This window comes from Apteryx mantelli, chromosome 10 (assembly GCF_036417845.1).
Source record: "Apteryx mantelli isolate bAptMan1 chromosome 10, bAptMan1.hap1, whole genome shotgun sequence".
Classification (NCBI taxonomy): Eukaryota; Metazoa; Chordata; class Aves; order Apterygiformes; family Apterygidae; genus Apteryx; species Apteryx mantelli.
In genome coordinates, this window is record NC_089987.1 from 24,965,791 (window position 1) to 24,992,908 (window position 27,118).

Genomic DNA, 27,118 nt, shown 5'->3' on the forward strand with positions numbered 1-27,118 from the left:
CACGGTTCTGAGTTCTTCACAAGTGTTTATTGTCCAAATACGCAGGAGGTGGAGGTGCGGTCACAGCCCATGCCACCCCAGCGATGTGTGGTTACAGTGCTTAGACAGTCATAGGCTCACAGGCTAATCCCTTGTTGTAAACAGCCATTGGAGAAGCTGTAGGCACAAGGAGGCACAGGGCACCAGGGTACCATTAACAGTAGGGGCACCAGGGTGGGAGATGTTTGGGGCCATAGAGGAGGTAGCTTGTATTGCAGTGGTGCAGCAGCATGGCTGAAGTGTGCAAGTATCTGGGGGAAGGCACCAGGATTAGCCCAAGCATCTCAGTGCTGTGCGACAAGGGCAGACTGGGGGTCTCCCTGCCGCATTAGGCACAGTTGCGATAAGCCTGTGACCATTTCAAATTCTGCTGGGGAGAAGGGACTTGTGCCCTAACTGACCTCTGGGAGCACTTGCAGAAGGGATGGGAGGAGAGATGGGTTCAGCAGAAAATTTGCAGTGCATAAGTGACTGGCCCATCAGTCAACCCATTTGGTGCTAGGATACTGCTCTGTCCATAAGCTCCCCCACTGCATAAGGGCCGTGGCCTGGCTGGGTAATCACACGACACTGACCCTGTGGGAGAATGCCATCTGGTCATCTAGCCTTAGCAGGGGTGTTTTTTTCTTTTCTCACCCCTTTCTTCTCCAAAAGGGGCGTCTCTACCCTGAGGAGCTGTTATGGGGAGGGTCAGGCTGTGCAGACTTGTACCTTTGTAATGCTGTCCCCACACTGTCACAGCCCTACACCTGTACCTTTATTCCTGCTGGCTTCCTTGCCCTCTTCCCAGAGCCTGACTGCAACAAAGTGGGGGAGGGCAGCACCAGCACAGAAGGGCTCAGCTGTCTGGAAGGTGCTTCATCTCACCTGCCCATGGTAGGGGAGCAAAGCAGACAAGTTGCCAGCCTCCATTTAACAGTAGCATGGTAAGTGCAGGAGCCTGAAGCTCAGTGGCTGAGCCCTGTGCTCTCATGGTGAGGAGAGGGTGAGCAGGGCACAGGTGAAGAGGGGTGGGGAGTTTGGTCTGGGGTGCTGGTGAGCTCAGGCTGGGCAAGTAGGAGGTGTGGAAGAGGAGACAGACCGCCCTGCTTGCTCACAGCCTACTGCACACAGGAAGGGGACAGGCAGCACAGGCACAGGCCACCATCCAGCACCTGGGCTCATCCCTTTGGGCAGGAATGGAGGACAGAGCTCGGAGGAAGGGTTTTGCTGTTGGCAGACAGCAAAATGATTCTAGCTCCGACCACCACAGAACCAAATAGGGCAGCCTGTAGAGGAAAGAGAAGGACAGGGGAGGTGGGCACAGGGAGGGATGCAGGAACTCACTGCTCTGCATGGCTGAAGTCATAGCAGAAGTTTAAGTTGCTGGGGGGCTTTGGAACAGGAGGGGGGGTGTCAGGGATGCTGATGTTCTCCAGGTCCAGGAGTCGCAGCTTGAGTTCCATTGACAGCAGGACATCAAGATCTGTCTGTGTTCGCTCGCTCGTCATCTCCTTGCCCAGGAGCATGTTCAGCCCATCTGTCCAGAGGCAGAACTGGAGGAGCAAAGAACAGGCATTTCCAGCACCTGTCAGGTGATGAGGGAACCCCTCTCTCCATCTGTGTGGCACCCGCCACAGCACCCACCCCAGGCCATGTGCCCAGAGCAGCCCTACACTGAGTTCCTCCTTCCCCACACCTCCTTCACCATGCCACTCTCACCCTGCCCTCGCCTAGGCTAAGGGCAGGTTGGCCCCCGCCATTAACTGGCCGCCCATGCTCCAGCAGAGGCATGCAGCTAAAAGCAATGCTCTTTTCTCCCTTGCCACCATGCACTGAGCTCCCAGCCATGCGGAGCCTGGCCCAGAGCCCTGGGGAAGCCCAGTGGCATGTTTGACATGCAGTGCTGCCCTGGGGGAGACTAGCATCTGTCTTTCTTTCCAGTCAAAGAAGGCATCAGCTTTCTTTCCAGCATGTGGCCTCAGCCCTACCTTCCCCCAGCCACTTACCCCCACTTCCACAGCCCCTCCTCAAGCCAGTGTCACTCCCTGAGCTCCATGTGTGACCTTCCCAGCCTGGCTGGGTCTTTGTTCATCCCCAAATCTCGCAGCCAGCTGGAGAGCAGCAGTCCTCACATTCCTCTGAGGCCTCAGCCACGCGCACAAAGGAGTTACTGTCCCTCTGGCATTAGCTGGGACGCTAGCTGGATGCCAGGGAATCCCAGTTCCTCTGGGCTATGCAGTGAAGGGCAGGAGTGGGCACTTCCTCTCCCAGTGTCACAAATCACCCTTTGATGTCCAAATCCAGGGCAAAGCCAGCAACTGCCAGTTTACCTGCCTCAGCCCCTTCTCTCCTCTGTTTTGCTGAGTGCACATGGCACCTTGAGAACCACAGTATTCAAAGGACTTTGCAGCAGGCCTCCTTTTCCAAGGGTGGGAGAAGAGATGAGCCCTTCCTTGCCTGCTCGCCCCCTGGCAAGGACATCTGGCTACAGCATGCCTTCCAGCACCCCTGGCCCTCAGAGCTCACCTCATACCGTGTGGGGGCAATGAAGTTCAGACAGTATTCTTCCACATCATACACAATGGAGAAGGCAAGTTCCAGGACATCCTGCAGGAAAAGCACAGGGGCTGGCAAAAAAAGCTTTCTTGGCTTCTCAGCTGGATGTGCTCTGCCCTAGTGGGGGTCACAGCAGGGGCTACCTTCCCAGCCTCTTCCTGTGTGGCCCAGAAGACCCAACATGCCTCCGATCTCCCCCCCACCTAGACAGGCCAAAACCTGCCACACAGTAGCCCATCTCCACATCTCCTTCAGAGGCCTCTAGGTTTTGGAGTGGACAGTTAGTCCTGGATCCTGGCCAGCTGCCAAGGACAGCTGTACCTCAGGACATGTCTGGGTAGAGGGTGGCACGTGGTAGATGTAGAGCAAGCGGTGGTGGGCAGAACAGTGCAGTCCAGTGTGCACAAGGAGGAGGGAGGGGAGCGAGCCGGGCCCTCTGGACTGTGCGGGGTGGGGGGCAGTGCTGACCTTGTTCTGCTTCCCAGAGCTCTTCTCCTTCGTGTGTGGACACTCCTTTCCAACAAGTAGTGCCTTCATGTCTGCCACGGGAACTGGGGCAGGCATAGGAGCTGTGAGTGCCTACTGTCCTCCCTCCTTACCCACAAAACTGCTGCCCCAGGCAGGGACCCCAGGCCACTGCAGACCGCTTGGGTCAGCAATGTGAGGATGCAGGGCAATTAGCCACAGTCCCAGAAGGACATCTGGGCTCAGACCTGGCTCTGGGCCAGTTTCAGTAAGGGAAGGCTGTGGAGATGCTGTTGGCAGTGGCAGGAAGCAACCTGCCCCCACACCATGTCTCCTTCAGGTACCTGGTGCTCAGAGCTCAGTGGAGTCCGAGCAACAGTTCTTGTACCCGTATGCTACTCAGCAGAGCTCAAGCTACTCTGCAGTGCTCTTTCCAGAGCCAGCCAGCCCTGGTCTGAACTGCCACAGCCCTTAGTCCCACAGCACCAGTAGGTACTGGGTCAAACATGTGGCACCTGGGCAGGGGGCCAGTTCCCACCCTCTGGCATCCCCAGCACTTTGGAGCTTCAGTGTGAAGGAGGATCCCTTCCCTGTCTCCCTCCCTCCCTCTCTCTCTCTTTTCTCTCTCTCTCTCTTCCACCATCACCTACTTTTTTCCGGCAGGCTCTCAATGGGGGGAGAATGCACGCCCTCCTCCACATCCCCATAGTGCAGCACCTTGTGGTTGGGTGACAGGCGGCAGTACCAGAGCTTATCTGCAGCAGAAAGGCCGTAGGGATATGTTCAGCCCCGAGCCGAGTGCCCAGTCTCCAGGTGAATGGAGTAGCCCCCCATTCACACACCCGTGTTCGCAGCCCCCCAACCCAGGCGCCATGCAGTTCAGCCTGACCCAGCCTTCTCGAGAGTCTGGCATACTGCCCACCACAGAAATGGCCACAGTTAATTGTGGCTTCCCCTGTGGCAGGAAAAGTGGGCACTTTTTCGGCATCTGCTCCCACCCTGGCACCCCTGTCCAGGGAGCAGGCACAGGGCTGACACTTACCCTGCCTGCGGCGGCTGCTGATCTTGCGGAAGAGGGTGCCCTCACAGAGACGCAGAAGACGCTGCTGTCGTATCAGTTCCAGGAGCTCAGGCTTCAGCCTCTCACGCAACTCTCTGGGCCAACAGCCAGAAGGAGAGGAGCATGGACTCTTCAACACTGACCCACCACCTCTCCAAGGGCCTTCTCTGCCCCACAGAATCTCCCTCCCACCACAGGTAGGGTTTGCAGCCCTGCCTGAGAGTCCCTGCCTGGAGCAGCACGGCCCTGTCACAGCTCCAGCTCCCTGCCCACACCCCACTCACAGCACGGGCACAGCCAGTGTCTCCTCCTGGTGCAGCCGCTCTGTCTGCCGCAGCTTGAGGATCTCACTGTAGTTCAGCACATTCACTCTGGTCTTGAATAGCTCCAGGGAGGTGGGCTTGAGGGACAGGGTCCTGGTAATCTGCTCCCGCACCACCTGCAGCACCTGGGGGGGGTGCAGAGTGTCACTCCTAGCCTGGCGATGCTCCCCAGAGCCCCTGAACACACACGCACCCTGTGGCCCTGGCTCCCATCCATGGTCCTAACATCCCCATTCACCTTGTCAAAGTCCTCCTGGGTAGCGCGCATCTCCTTCCAGGTCTTGTTCACCAACTGGATGCAGATGCAGAAGAGCTCTTCAAAGAAATGGTCCTGCCCGAAGAACATAGGGTAAAAGGCCTGAGCCGTCTCCGAGCCTGCAGTGAGAAGGACAGATGATGCCAGATTCCCCAATTTTTCCAGGGAATTTCAGTATCCAGGAGAACCCAGATATTTCCCAGCCCTATCTTCCCTTCCCCCAGTGTCAGCCACACTGGAGCCTGCTGCACTGCTGGGCAGGCATGTACACAGCCCCCCAGCCATGGCACCATGCCTGCCCTCACTCCTGCCAGCCAGGAGGCAGCAGGGCAGAGAGAGGGGTGGGCTGGGGAACACACATACATGGCTCTCCCACGTGCAGGATCTCGCAGAGGATCAGGGTGAGCTGGATGCTGCTCCGAGCAAACGGGCATTCATGTTTGTCTTCACGACTGCTGTTCTCAAGGACAAACTGGAGGAAAAGGTCATTGCCTCACATTACACAGGCCACAGAATCAGAGCGATGTCCCAGCAATACAGGGCTCAGACCCCTCACGCTCCTTCTGCACTTTCTAGTTCAGCCATCCCCTCCTAACAGCAGTATTTAGCTTCTCCTTGAAAACTAGTCCCAGTCTCCTCATCCTCCTGCCTCAGTGCTGGAGCTGAGCACAGGCAGAACAGGTCAGAGTGTGGCTAATGCTCTGCATCCACTAACTGGTTGTGCCCAAATTGCCCAGATCTGCTTAGACTCAAACTAGACCTGGAAACCAAGCTGTAAGCAAATACTAAAATATAGAGGGGCCCTTTAGTGGAGTGCCGTCAGCCTCAAATGGCTGGCTCCTCTCCTCAGGAAGGACTCAGATGCATTTTGAAAGTCAAACAGGGCAACACTAGGACACCAGCTCAAGAGGCAGTAGTATCCCAGTCTGGGTCTGGCCAAGGATGGGTCCGAGAAACAGGAGATCCCCGAGCACCTCTCTGCCAGGGAATTCTCCAAGTGACAGAACTCACCCTGCTGTAGGCATTGGGGGTATGCCTGGAGAAATACACCATGTTGTCAAGGGCAAGGAGTCCCGGGGGGGCACGGTACAGGTCCTGTGCTGGGTTGCTGTTGTTCTGAGAGGACACAAAAGGATGCAATTTAGCAACTGCTTTCTTCTCCAAGCAGCAGAGCCCCCCCTGCTGCAGCCCAAGGATTTGCTCTTCAAAACAAGGGCTGCAAGTAGAGCAAAGGACAGTACTAATGGTCCCTGCAGTACATGGCAGCTCTGCAGCACTCACTGTTTAGTGGTGCTGAAGGAGCAGAAGGGAGGTCCTGCACAGCAGCCCAGTGGGACCAACAGGGATGCCAGGCCCAGGGAAGATGTTGGAAGGCCCCGACAAGGCTGGGTGGTGGGACAGGCATGTGGATGGGGTGGGGGAACAGGGCAGACGCACCACAAAGCCCAGCTTGCGGAACTCCTTGGCACACAGGGAGCGCCGGCGCTCAGTGCTGAAGTTGCTGGTGGGCGTCTCACTCTCCGACTCAAAGGCGGTTTGGCGCAGTGACTGGAGGAGCTCCCGCTGCTCCTGCAGGGAGAGCAGAGAGAAGGGATGCCAGCAAGCCCCATGCAAGCAGGGTCTCCCAGGACTAAAACCAACAATGAACTCCACTGGGAAAGGAACACACCCCAAAGGCAAATCTTCATCCACCTCCACTTCCACAGGTGGAAGTGAAAGTTCCATTCAGGGCAGCAGCATCAGGGAGAAGGAGAGAGGGAGTAGGACAGAGCAGAGGGCTAGACCCACAAGAAGAGCACTCCCAGACCTGTGAATAGGGATCCATGGGGGTCCTCATGCGGCGCTCGTGGAGGTTGAGGCTGATGGACTGCAGCACATACAGGTAATGGGCCATCTCGTCCCCCAGCGGCTCCGAGCTGTGGATGATGTTCTACAAGGGACTGCAAGTGAGAAGGTTCCCCCAGGCTGCTGCCCCCAGTCCCTCTAGGTTTAGGGCCAACAGCCAAAGGCCCTGCTGCATAACAGGACTGTAGGAGGCAGGCAGCTCCCCTCAGAGCTGGGCAAGAGCTGGGTGCACTGAACTACAGGCAGCTGGGGTGTCCCCTCAGAGGGACATAACAGCACCCATAGCAGGCATCAAGGAAGGGGTGTGGGACACACAGCTAACCCAAGCAGACAGGGAGCCACCAATGCCAGGGGCTGAGAGGGGCACACACAAAGAGGCAGAGGCTAGGGAGGAAAGATAGAGGAAGAGGCACAGAGCAGACCATTGTATGACCCCTGCTTCATACCTTGTGGATAAACTGCCTGACGTTCCTCTCCCTCAGGTAGTCCATCATATCCTAGGAAGGGAAGAGACTGTGAAACATTCCCTAGTTCAGCATGCTACTCTTTCCCAGAAAAGTCAGTGTTCCCTTTACAGACCCCCACTGCTGCTATGCCAGGCTCTAGGCCATAGGCAGGGTAGGGATAAAAAGGAACAGGCAGTTTGAGGAGTGACACTGGCGAGCAGGAAACCTGTCCTCAGCTCCCATCAGCCTGGCACCCAGAGCCAGTGTGCTCCAGCAGGGCCCAGATAGACCCTGTCCCACAAGGATGCTGACACAAGCTGTGCCAGCCAAAGAGAAGAGGCAGAGCAGGGAGACTAACTTTAAATGTCTCTGGGCACCTCCTCACAGTCCTGCAGTCCTAGAGGATGCAAACACTACAGTGCAGGACCCCAGCTGCCCACACCTCCCATCACAGATGAGGGAATCCCTGCCCTGCACCACCAGCTCCCATGCCATACTCAGCCATGCTGTGCTCTGCATCTGGGCCATCACAGTCCCTGTGACAGCACCACACCTAATGCTGCTCCTAGCATTTGAATTCTTGTATCCGCCAAAACTACTCTACAGAGAGTAAAACACCAGAAGCCTCTTGGCAGAGCACCCCAGCAATGGCTGCGCTGCTGTGCTCAGGCCTGCAATGCCCATTGCCCTGCGGTCACCCACCACTCTGCAGCCACACAGTCCTGCCCACTGCTCTCAGGGAAAGCAGCTCCTTACCCGTCGCTCAGCATCAGTAGCAGCCAGCAGCAGTGCAATGAGCAGGGCCATCGCCTTCAGCTGCAACTGGGTATTTGTCCTGGGGAAGGAGGAGGAGGATGAAGAGATTCACCATGTGAGAGGATGGTCTTGCCCTCCCCAAGGCAGACTCTTCTCCCCCTTGACTGCCGGACTCCACTGCACTGAGCTGGGGGACTTGAGGAAACGATGCCCCAAGGCTGGAGCCATCAGCAAAGAGCTGCTGGCAGCAGAGCCAGGAGCACTGCAGGGCCAAGAGAGAGATACTCCCCACACCTACGACTGAGGAGCACCCCTATACGGAAAAACAGATATTGCTTCGGACACGTCTGTGAGTGCAGCTTCCTAGAGAGCTCTGAGAAGCAATAAACCAAGAAGTGCCATGAAGGAGAAGTGTTTGTGTGACACAAGATCTCTGTGAAAAGGTAGGGGACAGCATTTGGGAGCCACAGGAAAGGCTTGAGAGGAAATCCAAGGCAAGCAGCAGACTCCTATCTGGCAGGAGTCTTGGACACAGTTTAGGCATCCCCATTTTCTAAATAGAAAACCTCAAAACTGAAGAGATGCAGAGGTATGAGGAAGATGAAGGAACAAAGAACCTGTCTCAGCAGAGGGATTTAACAAAATCTGGTTATTTAGTATAGCCCCCCAAAATTGTGAGGAATACACTACTGTTTACACCGGGGAAAGGCAGGAAGAGCCAATGCCAGAAAAAAAAGCCACTCAGCTAAAGAACAAAAACACCCAGGCGAAACAGGACATGAATGAATCTGACCTGGAAATGGGATGGTTTCTAATTGCCAAGCAGCGGGATTCCAGGACAGTCTATCTCTCCCCCAGCTTCATGGCAATGGGGACAGAACAGACTGATCACACAGAATGTATTTATGAAGAGACAATACAATGTTGCGCCAGAGATAATCAGCAACACATCTCCAAGACCCAGGGAACGCCCTCCAGTGCCACATTCCCAGTGGCTCTAGGATGCAGGGGGAACAAGGCCCCAGCCCCTCCACTTACACCTGCAGGTGGGTGAGAAGACGATCCAGAGTCACTTCTTTTCTGACTAGCTCAAAGAGGAGGCGACTGCTGGGTACCATGTTCTCCAAGATTGACAAGGAGAGCCGCTGGACAGAGGCATCCATTGAATTCATATTGACATAACTCACTATCTGCAATGCACAGAAACATCAGTCAAAGGCAGGCTGAGCCTAGGTAACTAGAGCAACAAGGTATCCCAAAGGCGCAAGCTGCAGAATCTGCAGAATGTACTACCTTTTTGATGAAGGCTGCACTAAGTGTCTCCCAGGAAACAAAATCATGCTCCATCAGTTCCATGAAGGCCTTCAGGGTGTGAGCTAGTATCTCCCCTGTACTGGAGAAACAGAAGAAAAAACACAGTGAATGGTCCAGATACCCTACAGTCGCCACGGTAAGGTGGGAGTGCAACCACCCAGTTACACATTGCTGGGTACATCAGATATAACTAGAAAAACAGAGAAGAGGGAGCAGAAGAAAGAAAGGCTAGAATGAGGAGAGAGAATGGAGGTGAGCAGAGGAGGATGCAGAATGGAGAGAATAGAGAGAGAATGGAAGAAAGAATGTTTAGAAAAATCAAACTCAGTCACCCCAGGAAGTCAAGGCAGGGAGGAGTTCTGCAGTTTCCGGAAAGCTGTGTTACCATGGTACAAAGACCACGCACACAAGCCCTAAGGAAACTCAAACCTTCCCAAATCTCTCCCTGCCACCTGCAAACATTTTAGAGAGTACACTGTCCAATTTTAGGTTCCAGATCCTCTGTGAAAGGAGAGCTCAAGGAAGACACAGCACTGCATCTTGAGAGGAAAACAGTCAGAAAGCCACTAGTTTGGCAATCAGGGCTTTCTCAAGCTGCCTGCAGACCTCTGGCAGCTAAAACCCTCAGAGCAGAACCAAGAGCGCTATTGCCAGTGCTGCCCTCTGTGCCACAGCACAGGGCCTCTGGAGAAAGGGACCACAGGGATCAATAATCCAGGAATACTGAACAGAGCAGCCAGGCAATGCCCAGCTCAGAGGTTGTACAGCGTTACAAGGGAGAAGGAAACCCAACAACCACGTGGAAATTCTTCTGCTGATACTCACTCATTCCCCTCTTCCACAATAGAGAAAATCTGTTTCAAGCCATTTCTGTTGATGAACTCCTGAGCAAAGGTAACATCTTGGGAAAGGCTTGCAAGCCTCTTCAGTGAGTCAGACTTGACATCCAAGTTGTTGCTCTGGATCCCGCTGTACAACCCCTCTGCTTCTTGATCCTACCAGGAAGGAAAGAATCAAGCCAAAGGGGCTCACTGAAAGACAGCAAGAAACTCAGATGGAGGCAGAGGCTGGAGAGCTTAAGTATAAGTTTTGGAAGGAGGCTCAGGCTAGAACAGCTCCAGTGAGGAAAAGGACTGAGACACAGAGCAATCAGAGCAGAAACCAGCAGGAACTGAGGAAGGAAGTCAGACCGGAGCGGTAGTAAGCATAGTTGGTGAGTCCGCCCATGGGTCCAAAGCCTTTCGCAAGATATTATTTAGTTTCTCCTCGAACTCCTCTGAGTTCTACTGAGGGAGAAAGAAGGTTGAGACTAGTCTCCCCACACTATTTCTGCTGGATCTGAGGCACAGAGAGGAGCCACGATCGGCCAGATGTCACAGAGCAGGCCCTGGCAGAGTGTCACTGGGGTGGGCTTGGAGTGCCTCATCCTCCCCATTGCAGGAAGCTGCAGGCTGATACCAGAGCACGTTTCAGAGAAGGAGATAGGGAGACAGAGGGATGTACCGGAGAGGTGGTCAGCCATAAAATGCTTCCGTTCTTAATCTCCCCGCGATTCTGTAATGAGAAAGTAAATTGTTAGGAGAATGCAAAGCCACAGGGAGCTGGGGACAGGGCAGGTGGTCACTCACCGACTCAGTGATGTATGTCTGGCGCCCATCTGCGTACTGCAGGGCATAGCGCTCCGCGTTGGGCAGGCTCCACCTGCAGCAACACACAGCTGGTCATGGCAGAGTATGGCCTTGTTGTGGCCTGTCACAGCCTGCCACAGGCTGGCCAGAGCCTGGTCACGGCTCACCACAGGCTGGTCATAGTTCTTCGTGGCCTACCACAGGCTGATCATGGCCTCTCACAGCCTGTCATGACCTGTCACTGTCCACCACAGGCTGTCACTAGCTGTCACAGCTCTGACACAGCCTGGTCACAGGTCCATCACAGGCTGTCACAGGCCTGCCACAGGCTGGTCATGGTCTGTCACAGTCCCACCACGGCCTGGTTAGGGCCTGCCACAGCCTGTCATGGCCCCATCACAGCCTGTTACAGGCTGCCATGGTCAGTCATGGCCTGCCACAGGCAGGTCACGGCCCTCTGGGGCAGGGTGCTGGGCCAGGGCAGGAGCCGGTGTACTCACACGTCGCAGATGTCCTTGAGCACGGAGGCCAGGGGCTTGCTCTGCAAGCAAGGGGAGAGGACTGCCGTGAGAGGAGCGGCGGCGGCGGCGCCGGGTGGCGCCGGGGGGCCGGGGGGGGGGGGCGCGGCGGTACCTGCTGGAGCTCGATGAGCTGCGGGATGGCGCCCACCATCTGGATGGCGATCTTCACCACGTCCTTGGGCGGCGCCATGGCTCCTGCAACGGCACCCCGTCACGGCCCGGCCGCCTGCCCCGCGCCCGCCGCCGCCGCCGCCGCCCCGGCCCCGGCCCCGAGGCGGGCGGCCGCGCCGCCGTCCCCCTCGCCGCCGCGGCCCGGCGCGGCCCCACGCGCCGCAGTTCCGGGTCGCCGCTGCCTCCCCGCCCCTGGGAGTGCCCGGCCCGACCCCGCGCCCTGGCGCGGCCGCTGCAGCCGAGCGAGCACGGCCCGAGGCCCGACGGCGAGGGCGCCCGGCCCGGCCCGGCCCGGCCCGACGGCCCGCCCCCGCCGCGGGTCGCTACCTCGCACCGTCCGGCCCCGGGCCGAGACCCCGCTGCTGGTCTCGGCGCAGGGCACACCTGGCCCCGGCCCCGAGTAGGGCACAGCCAGCCCTGGCCCGACACCCCGCTGCCAGTCCCAGCCCCGTGCACGCACCTGGCCCTTCCCCCTCACCTGACCTGACGCACAGGATCTGCCACGCACCAGGTACAGCAGGACCAACCTCCACTGCACACACAAGTGCCGCGGCCCTGTCAGCCTCATCCCATGCCCCACAGGCCTGAGGGAGTGGCCGGGTGCTTCCAACACCGCTTACAAGCTGATTCTTATCCTGCAACACTGTTTTGAAATAGTATAAACCACTCGAGCAGTTACAGTGGGTGAGCTCAGGTAAGCAAGGATTGTCCCAGGACCAAGCCCACTTCCTTCAGGGCTACTGGACCCGCTGACTTGAGGCTCTGGGCCTAGCAAGGTGGAGGAGCGTGCTAGAGGGTGGAGAGGAAGCTCTGGAAAGGGTTTGTTTATTCACTCAGAGAACACTGTACAAATATTACAGCAATTTTCTTTCCTTGCAAAAAGTATAAAAATAATCTTTATATATGAATCAAAGTTCATTTGTTACTGTAAAGTTTCTCTAGATATCTTTTCCAAACATTGTCTAACTGATGGCAAACATTAACACTTTGAAGGAGAGCACAGGTCAGGCAGTACACTGAGAGCTCTAGCTACACAAAAGCCATGGAGCCTAGCTAACGCACATGGAGGACCAACAGTCTTCAGGTACCTTCCATGCAAAAGGAGGGAAGGTTTACGAACTAGTGCATGCAGACTGAAGTTCACTGCCCTCATGGGCTCCCACGCGATCTCTGTCTCATCAGCACTAGCTGCCCACTGCTGGCAGCTGAACTAGAAAATGCCCAGTAGTGTCTGTTCCTACTGAATTCTTCACACTTTTCTGAAGAGGATGCCGGTACTTCACAGCAAAACTCAGCCACCATGAGCTTCCCAAGCTGCAGAAAGGAACAGTTCTTCTGGAGGAGTCCCACAAAAAATGACAGCACACAGAACCACAGCAGGAACACAAGTCCCAAGCATATCTCTCCTCACTTCTGTAAGCTCCAACAATTGAAGGTTTTACATGCCTTACTGCTGGTGCCCCAGCCAGGGCTGGTTTTGTGGTTCACATACGGTAGGCAGCTGAGCAGAGAAGTAAAACATCAACTGGTTATGTGGATGCTGAGAGCTACCTCCCTGCAACAGCAAGCCATGCTTCCTGGCCCGGCCCCCTCTCTGGCAGTTTGCTGAGCAGGAAAGACATGACAGCTGCTACCACTGCGATGGCAGGAAGATGTACAAAACTAAGACATTCAAATACAGGATCTGCCCAAAGACCTAAGCTGGGGCTTGCAAAACACAACATAAGCCCATGAGGGCTTTTTACTCCAACAACTAAAACACATGGGATCCAAGACTGGTATCACCTGATCTCCATAAAGACCCTACAGTAGACCTTCCATTACAAAGCAGTGAAGAAAAACTTGCAAAAAATGATGCAGAGAAAGCATCATGCTAGGTAGCAACCTGCCACAGGATCAGGAATCAGGAGCATGGGTATGGACACTGGAGGAGCAAATTCAAATATACAGAAAGTCTGATCCTGAGCAGATGCTAAGAGAGTAAAAGGGGAAAAAAACCTACTGTCTATTCTGACAACACCTATGTAACTTGTCACAGCAAAGTACTACTGAATTGTTACTGTCTGGTTGCCTTTTAGACAGCTGAAGGCTCAAGTGCAATGGTTGGAGAATACAGCTATTTGCAAATGTGAGCAGGCTCTGATGTACCTAGAGTACCTTACAGACAACAGCTGAAGCAGTCCGGCCTTTCAAACATCTCTCCACTCAGGAAAAAAAAAAATTGGCACCCCTTCTTTAGCCCTGTAGAAGCAGCACAGCTGCTGCCCAAGAAGCTGGACCCCCTGGGCTTGTGCATGAGCAAAGTGGTGAACTACACCATTGCAGAAACAGTATTCCTGCTGATGCACAACCAGGGAAACACTCTGCTCAACTCCTGGCTCCTACTAGGAGGCACAGCTGGCTAAAAAAGTGCTTTTTACTTGTAAAACATTAACTTGGTCTGGAATCACTGGAAGAAATGGACACTTTGGTGCCGTATTTTTCCCCCTGTTGTCATTCAAAACATAACTACCCCAATCTGAACCGCTCACACTGAAAATCTAGCTAACTACCTCCGGGCTTGTGAACTGACCACAATACTAAGGCTCTTTGTAGCAGCTGGTACCTAGGAGGTGCAAAGTGCATCTAGGATTGCAGGAAATCCAAGGCATGCAGATCTGAGGAAGCTTGGAGAGGCACATGGGCAAACTCTACAGCTGAACTGGGAACACTCAAACACAGACCCTTTGAAGTGAGGCCCAGGATCCAGTGGAGAGACAGGGATACAGCGGGACAAGTTAAGTCAAAGACCTCGCATGTGCAACACAGGGAGAAAAAGAAGCTACAGGGAAGCTCCCGGCCTGCAAGTCCACATCTCTTGGTTTTGAATCCATATGAGAGCATCTCTGAATTGCTCGCTCATCGAGCTCTAGCACAAAAGGAATCCAAAAATAGACACTTTCCGCAGAGTTACAAAATGGTCTGTGTTTGCGAGGCTCACAGCCGCACTGAGAAGTCAGAGGTTGAGGACAGGCACGTCAAAGAGGTCACAGACGCCTTCACTCTCGTCCAGGTTATAGATGTAGTCATGATCTCCAGGAGGAGGGGAGAGGCGGAGCAACGGGGCAAACACTGGGAAAGAGAAACCCTTGGTTACAAAGTTCAGCACTTCCACACCTAGCCAAGAGTTGCTGAGGGGCACAGAGCTGTGGGAGCTCCTTATGATACAGGGAGGCCACTTCACAGTGACATTTCTTTGAGTTTTCTTTGAATCAGCCTTGCAGTATTGAAGAGGCAAGCTCCTCCAGTCCTTACCCATCTCTCAGGGGCTAGCAGGACAATAAGAACTGAGTCCATGTCCAGAGCCTGAAAAAGGTGAGAGCGAGCCTGCAAGCGCAAGGCTGACAGCCTGGGTAAAGTCTGGGGAAAAGAAGGCTGTTTTGCGCGATAGTCTGTAGCATGAGGTGGAAACTCAGACTCACCTTCAGATGACATCAGCTCTTCCAGTAGCTCAGAGTTCATACATTCTGGGGAAGAGACGAGCGTGGTAAGCAACTCACTTTACTTTCCTGGTCTGTGCCTGTGTTGTTTCCCACCCTTCCCAGCCTCTCCTGGTCCTCACCCTTGTTATCCTTTCTTTGGCTAAGGGAGGGCAGCAGGCAGAGTACATGCAGGCAGTGGCAAAAGGAAGCTTGGGCCTCCTGGCATGAGTAAAGGGAAATCTATGTCAGACAATTCAAGCAACATCAAAAAAATTCTGCAGGAGATTTCTGCCTGCTTAGCTCAACCATAAGCCAATTTTTTCATATGATGGGCTATGCCTTATCCCTACATTGGTGTGCTAGCTGATGCACAAAAAGAACACACCCTCTTTCCAGAAATGCCCCCAAACTCATCCAAAAGAAACTCTTCAACATGTATCTGAAGTTGAGCTGGTAAAGCCTGAGATATTAACAGTCCTCAAATACCCACTGGCTTTGCTAAAGTGGAGAGGGGAAAAAAAAAAAAAAGACATTGTTCTATAAGCAGAACTAATTAATCTCCACTTTCCTCCAGATTTGTACCCTTTGTTCCCCTAATTTGCTTCCCTCGTTCAACAGCTGTGAAGTGGCTAATCCAGCAATACACACAGGCAGATTTTCTGGTTGTCTGCTACCAAACAGAATGAACATCCCAGCTCTTCATATCCCTCCTTCATATCCCTCCTTCAATAGGCCATTAACTCTGTTCCCCCCTCTACTGCCCACACAAAACTATTAAAAACTTAATTATGTCTGAAAGGTCATCCCTTCCTCCAGTGTGGTTGATCTTGGCTAGTTGGTTCATGAGGCACTTGAGGGGTAAACAGACAGGCAGCCAAAGCATGCCCAGATCAGTCTCTTCTCTAAGAAACTATGCACTTGAAAACAAGTTTCTCAATACCCCTCTCAGTTAACCAAGATAAAATAATGAAGATCTAACTCAATCTAACTGGACTGATGAGATGCTACCCACACTTGAAATGAGCTTTCACAAAAGGAACTCAAATGAGCCCATTTTAAAGGTGCTTATCCACAACAGGCTACTCTCCTAGAGGACAGGAACCTACCTAATTTGGTGCTGTGAGATGGGAGAATTTCAACGCCAAGTGAATTGACAGGAATAATACCAGCTTCAATAAACAGAAATTAAATACAGAACCTTGATCTTCTTCAGGACTAGTAATACAGCAGCGTGTGTACAATTCTGCCTTTTCCAGGACATGAGTTTAAAACAAGCAGTTATTTATCACCCACTTAAAAGGGACAGAAAATCATACAGCAAAAGTAATTCCAATATAAAGCACTAAAGAAGAACTCTGGGCTCTCATACTTCAACTGCAGAGCCTTAAAGCAGCAGACAATGCCAGGGCAACATTACTACAATCACACAGGGATGGAAGAGGATGCATAAAGTACGCTACAAGGCCCATTTCTCTGAGCAATGGAGTGTTGCTTTTTTTCAGTCCTGAGCTTTGCCAGTGTAGTTGTCACCTCTATTTTGCAGAGTGCAGCTTCTATGGGCAATTCAAAAGGAGATCACAGTTAAAATCTCACATTGCCATTTGTATTTGCCTTCACTCCTAGATCTCTGCCTTCCCCTTCCACACTGGCAGGAATAATCCATAAAACAAGATAAACATACCTGAATGTAAGCAGTAAGCATCACTTTTTTAATAGTGTTCATATGGTCACATAGTACAGACAGTTTGGGTTAAACTAGCTCTTCTGCATGGGCTGGAGCCTTGCAGCAGTTTGCAAAGAGTCCAATTTACTCTTTGGATGTATTTAATCATTACCATGACCTCATCTGCTGTCTACAGCAGCAAGTGCTCCGAGTGCTGGGCTGAGCATGGATGAAAGTTACTCTCCAGGCCTCCCTTGAAGCCTGTCCCAGGGCTCCCACCACACAGATCAGAGGGTTGTGCAGATGGCGTTTGAGATTGTGGGTTTTTTAAACAGAGGCAACACTTTCACAAAGCACCTGCTAAAGCAGAGGACTAGGGACTCCAGGGAACAGTTCTAACAAATCCTCTCACCTCTGCAAAGTGCCAGTGGGTACTCAGCTCTGCATAACTGCAGGGCTAAAAAGTACTATGCCAACTTCAAAGGGAAAGTCAGTAGTCCAAATGTGCAAATTTAGAAGGGAAAAAAAAAGAAATGTTTCCCAGTTCAGGCTTGTATTAGAACAACTTCCATCACCTCTCCTGCCCTTAGCACCAAAGTCTGTTCCACAATTAGGCAGTGACCCCCAGATGTTCTGTGGACCGAGGCAGAACATCTAACATTTATCAGCATCCCCTCCATTATTGCTCCCAAGTTACGAGCACCAACAAAACCACTAAGGGATGTTTCAAGGAGAGGAGACTAACTCCCTAGATTATTTGCTTGAATTAGTGTTGGAAAAGCTACAGTTGAAACAAGACTAACAGGGATTTTTCTTCTAACTCCAGATGGTGCAGACAAGTTGGAGAAGGAGCATGGGAAGCCAGAGTACAGATTAGCGTGGGCTTGAGAGCTGGAAAGCCCTCATCTACACACTGTAGGGCAAATTCTGCAGAGGTTGTTGGCAACAGGAAGACAGAGAGACACATGCAGAAAACAGTAATGTTAAGAGCGTCCATCTACAAGCAAGAGAGCCAGCAGCCACCACTGACCACAAGCACCTTGCAAAACTACATCCCCAAAACAATCCAAAAGGAAATGAATAAAATGAACTGTCCTGTTTCTGCAGGTAGGTGGGCTCAGAACAAGGCCATAGTCAGGGAAGGAACATACCTCTTGTTGGATCAAACATCTCCGAGAGCTCTTTGGGAAGTTCCAGTACTGAAATACAACAAACCAAATGGTTTGCATCATTACATGAAGAGCCTGACATGCTTTATGGCATAATTGCCTACAGTCCTGCTATACTCTCAATTCCTTATGCACCCAAATCGTCCTATACCATCCAGAAGTTCTGCTTCCATGCACTGTATCAATTATATCTGCTCAAATGATCAATAAATGCAATAAAATACTTAAGCTTGACTACTTTAAAATATAACTGTAGGAGCCCTGGTACATGAACATGTTAACACAGGCAGCAGCTCTAGAGTAACTGCCCATATGCAAGCCTCATGCAGCCTCAGCTTCCATAAAACACCTTCATTTATCTTGTGTAGGATGAAGGCATGCCTCTAGACAGTCAGTACAGACCTACTGGGATACAGAAGGTACATGTGCATCAAAGGCCTAATTCCACAATCAAGACTACTCCAAGATGAAGACACGCTGTCAAAAGTGTAAAGAAAGCACTGCATAAGCTAACATTTGGGCAAGATTCTCTCTTCTAACCATAACTCTCTAACCCAGTGTTTCTGCAGTGAAGGCAGGTTCCACAGCATCAAAGCACACTGCCTTACCCAGAGCATGCTTCTCTCTACTTTGGCCAGCCTTCCATAAAGCCTAAACCTTCCTTGTTTAAAGCCCACTTCACCTCACCAAGCACATCAGGAAGCTCCCCAAACTTACACTGCAAGACCATTAAGACTGCAGCATCACTAAAGATGGATGAAGTATTCCTCAGCAGAGCAACAAAACAGAGACATAAGCTCTGTCAGTAAAGGAAAACTTCCTGTGGGTTACAAAGGTGCTCCTGGTGAAGGCTGGAAACTCTACAGCTTTACATAGTCTCAAAACCTGGACTTTGCGCTAGAGAAAGGGCTGAAAGGGAATAATTCTACATATAACAGCAGAAACACATGTCATGTGGGTGCCCCCTGCAGGTATTCTAATTCTGTACCATTCCTCAGTACCCTCACACAGGCAGCTCCTTCTCACAGGGAGATGCCTTTTCATCCCTTGCAGTCTGCCTCACAGCAAGGGCAGAATGGAGTTCAGCTTGTTTCTGCAGAGCCAGCAGCCTTTCCGCCTGTTGCAGTAGCATGCTCTTGGAGCAACAAATGAAACGAGGGCGCATACTCACTTCCTGTGGGATCTGGTTTGATCGGCTCAAAGGAGGTAGAGGGGTTGGGTAGGACGGAGCCACTGTCCAGTGAGGCAGAAGACTGCAGTGGCTGGGTATCTAACCCAGCTGTCTGGTTGGCCGGTGCAGACACAGAGCTGAGATGGTCAAAGCCACCACTGTTCTTGGACTCTGCCACTGAAACACTGCATTCTGGAAGAAGTCATAGACACACACAAATGTTATCTCTGAGAGATCCGCCCTGCCAGCCCCAAAGCAAGCAACCACAGCACAGACCAAACCCTCATTGGCAATGCTGACCAAGCAGACAGCTGTACGGCAAGAGAAAGAAGGCTTTTTTCTTTCTCCCAGCAGGAACTCCCAGGTCCTGCAGCAGCTCTGCTGGAGAGCAGTCTTTGTGATGCCAGGCTGCACATGAACCAAGAGCACGCTCTCACAGCAATTAATGCAAGTCACACAGCAATCTACACCAGGAAAAGTGTGGCTGGCAGATCAAGGGAAGTTATTATCCTCCCGCTTGAGGTGGACACTGCACCTAGAACACTGTGTCCAGCTTTGACCACCCTCCAATTCAAGAAGGCCATCAGAAGATCCAGCTGAGGGCTGCCAGAATGGCTAGAGTTTGAGGCACATGGCCTACAATGAAGGGTAACGGCAACCAGGCTTATAAAGTCTGGCAGAAAAGAGGCTAAGGGCAACCTAATAGCAGCTTACAGCTACCTGAGGGGCAGTTACAAAGAGGATGGAGCCAACTTCTCATTGGTGCCAAATGATACAACGAGGACGACAGACACAAGTTGCAGCTTGGAAGATTCAGACATCAGGATTCCATATCCATCCTCTCACCTGTGCTAGTAGCTTTCTGTGTGGGAGGGCTGTGGTCCTGAGTGCTGGTAGGCGTTGGTGTGGAAGGCTGGGTGCTGCTGGGAACAGATGCCTCCTGGAAGTGGGCAAGTGGTAGTATCTGTGGTTTTGAGGGCACAACTGGCTGGCACTGAATGAGGTCTTCGGGGGGAGGGACAGGTAGCACTACAGGAGGAGAGCTCCAAGCATCTTTGTTTACTAAGAGGACATCAATTGGACCACTTGTGCTCTTCAGATGGATCTGATATTTCTTCTGCCCATTTATGCCCTGAAGAAGGCCAGAAGCAAAACCCACAGACATACATTACTAGAACAGGAATTTTCCAGAGGCACAGCATGCTGTCCAGACAGCTCTGGACAGTCCCACAGTTCTCTCAGAGGTTCTCTCCCAACTCCCAGAACTACGCTTCCCTCTGGTGCCCCTGCAATTACTCACATACTTCCAAACAACAGACCTGGCAAGTACTTAATACCCAGGGCTTTCCTTGGGCTTGCCAGTTCCTCCAACTCCATCACACCCACCACCACCAACTCCCAGCCTGGTCAATCCAGCAACCCTCCCCACCTGCTCACTGCCCACACATCTATCACTCACCTCAGGGATGGGAACCTCTAAACGTGTGCCTGACGGGGCTCGAATTGCAAGGAGGGTGTCTCCTGTGAAAACAGGCTGGTCAGCATTCAGTGGGCACAAACCATTATGCTGACACAGAGCCCCTCCTCAAAGCCCCCTCCACTATCTACCAGAGACACCAGAGGCATCCTCAGCCATCTGATCCCCTGCACTTCCCACAGGCCACACTGTCCTCATTTCCTTGGAGATTCGCCTTTTATCCCACCTGAGCTGCTAATCACATCGCACTGAATGTGCCAACTGCTAAGAGCACAAACAACCTGCAAATTTTCTCCCAAAGCAACCGCAAAGGGAAAATGAAGCATTTTAGCAGCATCCTTAGCAGGATCCACTTTTCTTCCCCTCAGAGGGCACACTGGGGCTAGCTTAAATTCACTCTAAGAACAGCCTGGATCCCAAGGGAAGGATCCTTCATCCTGTTGTCATAAGTTTCTGATTGATTTGAACTTGAACAAAACAGCACACAACTTGCAGAGCTGCACTGCCAACAAGGAAACGGTGTAGTTTAGGAGACAGGCTGCTAACAGCATGCCAACCTCATGCTGGAGGACCAATACCCAGATACAACACTTTCTGGTCTTCACTGGCAAGAGAGTTGCCTGGTCCTAGCTGTAGTAGGACCCTGCACAGAGCTCAGCAAACACTGGGCTGGGAGCCAGGCTGACAGCATCTTTCCTTTTCAAATTCCAGAGCTCCTTAAGATCTGCACCCTTAATACAACACAGATAAAAAACCTCCGCTCCACATTGGGGTTTACATTTAAAAAGGGAAACATGAACAAAGAAATACCAGTGCCGTGGACATTAGCCATATTTAGGCTGAGCAGTTAGCAGCTTTCACTTTGAACATGTAAGCTTTTGTGTGGTTAGTATTCATGTCTTTACACTTCACTGGTATTTTGCATTAAACTTCACTTGATCATTAACACAGAAGATCTCCAGAGCGATGAGAGAGAACGGACAGCAGAAGAACACATCCTTTAATTTCAGGCAGGAAATCAAAGGTCAGAGCAACAGAAGATACAAGGATTAAAAACACCACAAGATTTCACAGTAAGATGGGATTCCTTTAGCAAATCTGCACTTAAAAAAAAAAAAAAAAATGTTAAAAGCTGTTAAAAATGTATAATAAAGCTCAAAGATACAAGCTCAAGCTTTAAGACCTGTTAGCTTCAACAATACAGGCATTGCATTTCTATTTTCCTTTATAGCTAAGTCCCAAATAATTTTACAAAACAAGCAATGTACACTTTCCAATTCCTCTTTGATTCTGCAGGTGCAAAATATATTACAGTAACAGACGGGAAAACTGTTACCCGGTCACTAAAAAATTAACACATCCTTACTATTTTTTTAATCCAAATAATGAATACATATTTGAGAAAAGGCCAAGCATGGAAACCTTCAAACCATAACTCACTTTGAGAACGTGAGTTCAATAGCAGTCAATCGCAAAAAAGGGAGCTGAAATTCAGCCTTCACCACAGTTCAAGGACACAAGAGGTCCAACAAAAAAACCCTGCAAGGAGATTCAGATATCCCATAAGTAAGTCATATACCCAGTAAGTCATATATTCGTACAACAGAAGTTACCCAGTAAGTCAGATATTCATACAGCGAAATCAAGTACACACTGAAGAGCCAAGAAGAAAACCTGCAGCAAGCTGCTGTTCTAGAAGGAATTCAGATCTGCCATCTAATCTGCTCTGCACGTTTTGGTGAGGTCTGGCTTCAGATGTAAACTGACTTAGAAAAACAGGTGCAATAAAATGCAAAACACTCAGTCAACCAAGCAATAGTCTGTCTGCGGGTCTCCAGTAAACTCTTCCAGTCTGTTACAAATTACCTGGCCTCAAGCACTGTCAAACTGAAAACACAATACCTGCCCCAAAGAAGTGCTGACTTAAACCACAAGAAAGAGTAAAGCAAGGGGTGGCACGCACAAGTTACTGGCAGGAACTTGAAGAGACTAAAGCCTGGAAAACAAGGAAAGCACGCAAAGGCAAAGAAGCAAAATAGAAGAACTAACAAAGAGCAGGGTGAGAAAATAGCCCTGGAAGAGATGAAGAGAGTTGGACAAGGGTGAGATTACACATGACTGGGGCAAGCAGGGTAAGTAGCTTCAATCTCATATGCTTTGATGCAAGCAACCAGATGCAGGTTGCACGCAGTCAGGAGAGGGCAGATGTTCACTGAAGCAGAAAGGAGCTGCAACTCCACACCACCACTGCTAGGAAGAACAGTTTATGTACTGCAGGCTGACATATTGCACGCTGGCCATATTTTTTTTCTTTTTTTGGTCCTGCATCTAGCATACAATTGCCAGTAGAGAAGAAACAGAGACTCCTGTTGGTTTCCTTCAGTTCTGTCCCACAGAGACAGAGCATATGGCTATATATACAAGCACCTTGCAACTTTTGCAAGGCAGCACACAATGGACCAAGGTCACAGCAAGTGACATATCCCTCCTGCCCTGCTCTTTACCACCTCCTCTTCACATTCTTTTGGGGAGAAAACAGGATGCAGCAGAGAAACACACTTTTTCCACTATTTTCCTGCTTACACCCAGCTTTCTACCTTACAGTAAAACATTGCTCCCTATAATTATGAGAACATTATCTACCCAAGCCCTCAAAATAAAAGGCTTGTACCATGCTTGCAACATAATATATATAAAAAGAAAAGGAAGAAATGTAGAAAGAGAAGGAAGTGTCATGTGCAAAGGCTCTGGACAGCAAGCATCACTAGTACAGTGATACCCAGCAGAAAGATCTCCTAAGACTGCCTCAGGAATAGCTGATATACTCCTTCAAATACGAGTGCAATGAAATCTCCTGCCCCCTCAGCACCCTGGCAATGAGAAAGCTACAGCTCAGTGGTACGTAAACCACAGGATGGGTTCAGAGCTTGTACTACTTTTTTCTTGATGCTGTTTGGCAGTCCATGTCGGGACCTAAACCAAGGTCTGCTGCCTTCTCTTTCCTGAGCAAAGGAGAGCAGCTGGGATAGACTGAGGGGACGAACATCTTTATTATGCAGCACTGTTTCCTCACCTGTGAAGCACTTGCAGATATCTTCATGCGTCACATACGCTAACGTTTCCAGAGTTAAGGAGAAAGGCTACAGTTTCCTGTGAAGACAGAACTCAAAGGGCATCTGATGTTTCCTTCCTGAGCCCAAGAAATAGCATTCCTAGAAGGCTCTCCATGCCATCCTCTGAAGCAGTCTGAAGGTGAGGTCTGCAAGCTACATACTTGTCAAATCTGATATCCTAAGAGGACAGAAAAGCCGCAACAGCAGCACCACATGCAAGAAAGCGGCACCCGTGGCTCAAAGAGGAACAGAGTTCTCATCAGCACCAACATTACAGCCCCAGGGAACTTCACAAAGCCAGACAAGACTCATGGGTGCACAACGAGCTCACTGTCTCACACTGCTGTGTGCACTGCAGGGGAAGCTGTTTCCCATGCTGGAAAGCACTCCACTTGCAAAGCAAGGCACTGCTCCTTGACCCTTTCAGTGCAGATCCTGTAGCAACATAAGGTCATCACCCCCACCTCCCCCACAAGAGCAGTCTGCCAACCAAGCCCTCACATCTCTGCTTTCCAGCCCAGCAAGTTAACAAGGAGACAGAGTAATTAGTTCACACAAAGGATATCGACTGTTCTGCACGTCTTCTGTAACGTTTTTGATGCTCTGTTGGACCCACATCTTCTGCTGCTCCAGCTCCTGTTCCCGCTGCTCCAGGTCCTCTATGTCTGCCTTCAGCTCGATGAGTTTGTGAGCTATTTCACGTGTGTTGCAGCCAGGACCCACCCCTCTGTGCAATGTAAAAAGGAGTAATATACATCAGCGTCTTGAGCCATCCAAACCAACTCCAACACTCCTCAGAGACCCTGCTGCCACCTCTACCATATGCCAAGCTCAGATCTCCTAGAAAGCCTTACCTGTACCTGCCCTACTCCCCTCCTAGCACAGCAACATTTAGTGCATCCTCCCACATCCACAGGCTGGCAGGACTCTCTCCCTCTGCAGTGCCACAGCAGGCATCTTTTCTAATCCAAGGCACTACAAACACCTAGTTTGTACCCAAATAACATGCCACATGTACTTCAGCTTTCCTCATTACTACCATCAGCACAGCTCAGCTGGGGGAAGTACAAGCATGCATAGATCACTGAGGAAGCTTGCTCTGAGCAGGGCATTTTAACCACAATGTCATTTAGACAACAGTCACATGAAGCCCTGCTTTCCTGCATGGGGAAAAGACAGCTGTAAGACAGGACCTTGGACTAAAAGGGATCTATAAACAATTTAGTCTTCTCTGTCACTCACTTCCATTGGATACTGTTCTTTGATTTCTTCTCGATCAGCCCAATGCCTTCCAGGACGTTTGTGATATCGTATATTCGTCGTTTCTGCCGCACCGCCAGTGTATCTGCAGCCTGCAGAAAAGTTGAAGACTTAACTCCAAATTCTCAGCCATGCCTTGCTCCCCACCTCACACCTCTTTTGCCCCAGTGCCTCAAACTACAAAGCCGTGTTCTTAATGTCATTGCAACAATCAGAAGAAGCCACTGCCCCTTCATTCTTTTTCCTACCCAGCAACCTCCCCACAAATCAAATTCCAGCCACCTCACTCAGGGCTTGTGCAAAAATCATTGCTCCTCAGCAGCAAAGCTGTGCTAGAAGACACTAGTCTGGCAGCCTAAAAATTCAGTGCTTGTTCAGAGTAAGAGAAATAGGAATGGAAAGGAGAAGGTAAAGAGATGGCTGCACAACTGATCACTGTTCAAGTGGATATTCAAAAGGTCTTTTCTATCTAAATCTTCTACCTTTTAATAGAGAGAATCAACACCTTCTCAACAGATTTCTTTATATGAAAGACTCTCCACTGGGGGGACAATAAATATGGTTGTAAGAATGCAGCTCCTGAGCAACCCTTGGACTTCGCAGTCTTGCTCACTGCTGTTTTGCCCCATGGGCTCCACTACCACAGTTCTCTTCAGCTTGCTGGATACACCAGACAATGCTGAGCCTCCTGTTTCCACTTCTACAGGGCAACTTAGCACCACCACAAGCTTAGCTGGTACGCTAGAATAATGTGAATGGCATTGCACGCAGAACAGGTCAGCACAGAAATGACCTTCTCCTCTCGCACACCTTCATGGTAATGGACCAGGGCTTCAGAGAGACCCTACACAGCACTACTGCTCAAATCACACTGACAAATATGAATCCCACTTAATGTATATTTTGAGCAAGAAAATATTAGTCTTCTGACAAAATCCAAAGAGCTGACAATTTGCCATAGCAGAGGATTGGAGTCTACAACCAAAAGACTCCTCCCAGCCTTCCATTTTTGTGCATTCCCACACCTGCCTGGAGCCTATACAGAGGTTGTCAGAGTGAACTCACACATATACCCGCACAAGAGATATTGATATAAACCACACTGAAAGAACTTCATATGCAGAGGAGGCCTAGGTATAAGTACCATATATTTCATTAAGAGAGTTACTTCCTCTAGATGAAGATCTTGAAAATGCTTGAGCAAGGTATATTTGCAGAACACTTCTCTGCAGTGTAAAGGCATCAGGGCACAGTCCCTGGCAGAGATGATTCTTATTTCACTTGCCTTCCTGCTGTATGTTAGAGGACCACAATACGGTAAGGAGCAACAGTTTCTCCATTTCTACAGCTCTTATATGAAGCACTATAGGGATCTATCATTACAGTGTTTGAGTTCAAATAGCAGGTTGGGAAGAGTGGGGCACGACACAACAGAGCAAATATGATGCAGAAAGCATGTTGGACTGAACAGCACCTGCACCTGGCCTTCCAAAACCTGGCCAAGAACATGGAAGAGAACAAGATAGCCAAACACAGTTCGAACAGAAACACAAACGCTGAGCAACAAGAACTACTTTGAAGGAAGCAGCAGGAGGGAATATCTAAACTGTGATGGCAGGTACACAGCCACCTCTGCATACTCTGAGCGCAGTTTGGTAGTTCTGCTGCATCCCCAGGTGTTCCTGAGGACTCCGCTCCCAGACTGAGCTGTGCCTGGTGAGGAGGCCTCACCTCCCTAGATCTGCTTCACTAGAGACCGCCATTTCTACGCTCTCCCCGCAAAACCTGCTTCACTCCCCGGAGGACCGGCCATCTCCGGGCTTGCCGGAGCTTAGCTCAGCTGTGCCCGCAGGAGTTCCAGCAGAAGGCTCCCGACTCCCAACACCGACAGGAGCTCCCCTTGATCCCGGCCCCAGTGCGACGGGGCGGGAGGGCCCTCAACCACCCGCCGGTAGCCCCCGCACCAGCTTGAGGTCCAGCACGCCGTCCTTGGCCTCCTGCAGCAGCGACACGAACTTGGTGGTCAGCAGCCCCAGGCTCTTCTCATGCCGGCTCGGCGCCCCCGCAGCCCCGCTCCCACCCCCAGGGGGCTGCGGCCCGCACTCCGCCATCTGCCCGCCGCCGCCGGCTCCGGCCCCGCCGCGCTTCCGCTTCCGGGCCGCGGGGCATGACGGGAACTTCCGCCCCGGGGTGGCCAGAGAGGAGGGGGCGGCGTGGGCTCGCGGCGGGGCAGCGCGCATGCGCATGTGCGCGAGGCGGAGCCGGAAGGCGCGAGGGGGGCTGGGGGGCGCGAGGGGGGCGGCCGTTGGGTGCCGGGGCGGCTGCTGCCGACTAGCGGGGAAAGCTGGCATTAGACACGGACCTCGCGGAGGCGCGTTCTTCGCCCTCCGCCCTCGGCCCCTCAGCCGGGTCGCTAATAAAGACGTTAAACAGCACTGACCC

At 51.5% G+C, this 27,118-nt stretch overlaps 2 protein-coding genes across 6 annotated transcripts; both read right to left on the reverse strand.

Moving 5' to 3' along the window:
* Nucleotides 1–5: 5 nt before the first annotated feature.
* Nucleotides 6–11,704, reverse strand: ELMO3 (engulfment and cell motility 3). Of its 3 annotated transcripts, XM_067302808.1 has the most exons (21): nucleotides 11,690–11,704; nucleotides 11,304–11,386; nucleotides 11,171–11,211; nucleotides 10,671–10,743; nucleotides 10,546–10,596; nucleotides 9,868–10,037; nucleotides 9,022–9,121; nucleotides 8,767–8,918; nucleotides 7,729–7,807; nucleotides 6,973–7,023; nucleotides 6,489–6,611; nucleotides 6,119–6,250; nucleotides 5,693–5,797; nucleotides 5,045–5,153; nucleotides 4,664–4,800; nucleotides 4,387–4,550; nucleotides 4,085–4,197; nucleotides 3,693–3,797; nucleotides 3,046–3,128; nucleotides 2,548–2,628; nucleotides 6–1,574 (listed from the first exon to the last, which is right to left on the reverse strand). In XM_067302808.1, exons 2-21 carry the CDS (start codon nucleotides 11,379–11,381, stop codon nucleotides 1,362–1,364), a joined length of 2,160 nt encoding a protein of 719 aa, XP_067158909.1. In that variant the 5' UTR covers nucleotides 11,382–11,386; nucleotides 11,690–11,704; the 3' UTR covers nucleotides 6–1,361. The 3 variants fall into 3 exon arrangements, with proteins under 3 accessions (XP_067158909.1, XP_067158908.1, XP_067158910.1); XM_067302807.1 differs by lacking the exon at nucleotides 11,690–11,704 and having other exon boundaries at nucleotides 11,304–11,421; XM_067302809.1 differs by lacking the exons at nucleotides 3,046–3,128; nucleotides 11,690–11,704 and having other exon boundaries at nucleotides 1,489–1,574; nucleotides 11,304–11,421.
* Nucleotides 11,705–12,171: 467 nt separating this feature from the next.
* Nucleotides 12,172–26,796, reverse strand: E2F4 (E2F transcription factor 4). Of its 3 annotated transcripts, none has more exons than XR_010885309.1 (11): nucleotides 26,641–26,788; nucleotides 24,659–24,768; nucleotides 23,982–24,143; nucleotides 23,377–23,420; nucleotides 20,286–20,347; nucleotides 19,673–19,958; nucleotides 18,827–19,018; nucleotides 17,638–17,685; nucleotides 14,964–16,376; nucleotides 14,824–14,868; nucleotides 14,455–14,473 (listed from the first exon to the last, which is right to left on the reverse strand). XR_010885309.1 is itself a non-coding variant. In XM_013942712.2 (10 exons), exons 1-10 carry the CDS (start codon nucleotides 26,785–26,787, stop codon nucleotides 14,358–14,360), a joined length of 1,212 nt encoding a protein of 403 aa, XP_013798166.2. In that variant the 5' UTR covers nucleotides 26,788–26,796; the 3' UTR covers nucleotides 12,172–14,357. The 3 variants fall into 3 exon arrangements, 1 of the variants encoding a protein (XP_013798166.2); XR_010885310.1 differs by having other exon boundaries at nucleotides 14,457–14,473; nucleotides 14,964–15,042; XM_013942712.2 differs by lacking the exon at nucleotides 14,964–16,376 and having other exon boundaries at nucleotides 12,172–14,473; nucleotides 26,641–26,796.
* Nucleotides 26,797–27,118: the final 322 nt, after the last annotated feature.

Bases quoted from the DNA above. Each gene is read 5' to 3' on its own strand.
- ELMO3 (XM_067302808.1), bottom strand. From the start codon at position 11,381: ATGGCGCCGCCCAAGGACGTGGTGAAGATCGCCATCCAGATGGTGGGC. The intron at 7,024-7,728 runs GTAAGGAGCTGC...TTCCCTTCCTAG, and splicing joins CTACTGATGCTGAGCGACGG to GATATGATGGACTACCTGAG. The intron at 3,129-3,692 runs GTAGGTGATGGT...TGCCTGCCCCAG, and splicing joins TGAGAGCCTGCCGGAAAAAA to TTCCCGTGGCAGACATGAAG.
- E2F4 (XM_013942712.2), bottom strand. From the start codon at position 26,787: ATGGCGGAGTGCGGGCCGCAGCCCCCTGGGGGTGGGAGCGGGGCTGCG. The intron at 20,348-23,376 runs GTGAGGAAACAG...CTGTTTTCACAG, and splicing joins TATCTGCAAGTGCTTCACAG to GAGACACCCTCCTTGCAATT. The intron at 14,474-14,823 runs GTGAGTCTGAGT...TCTCTTTCCCAG, and splicing joins AGAGCTGATGTCATCTGAAG to TGTTTGCCCCGTTGCTCCGC.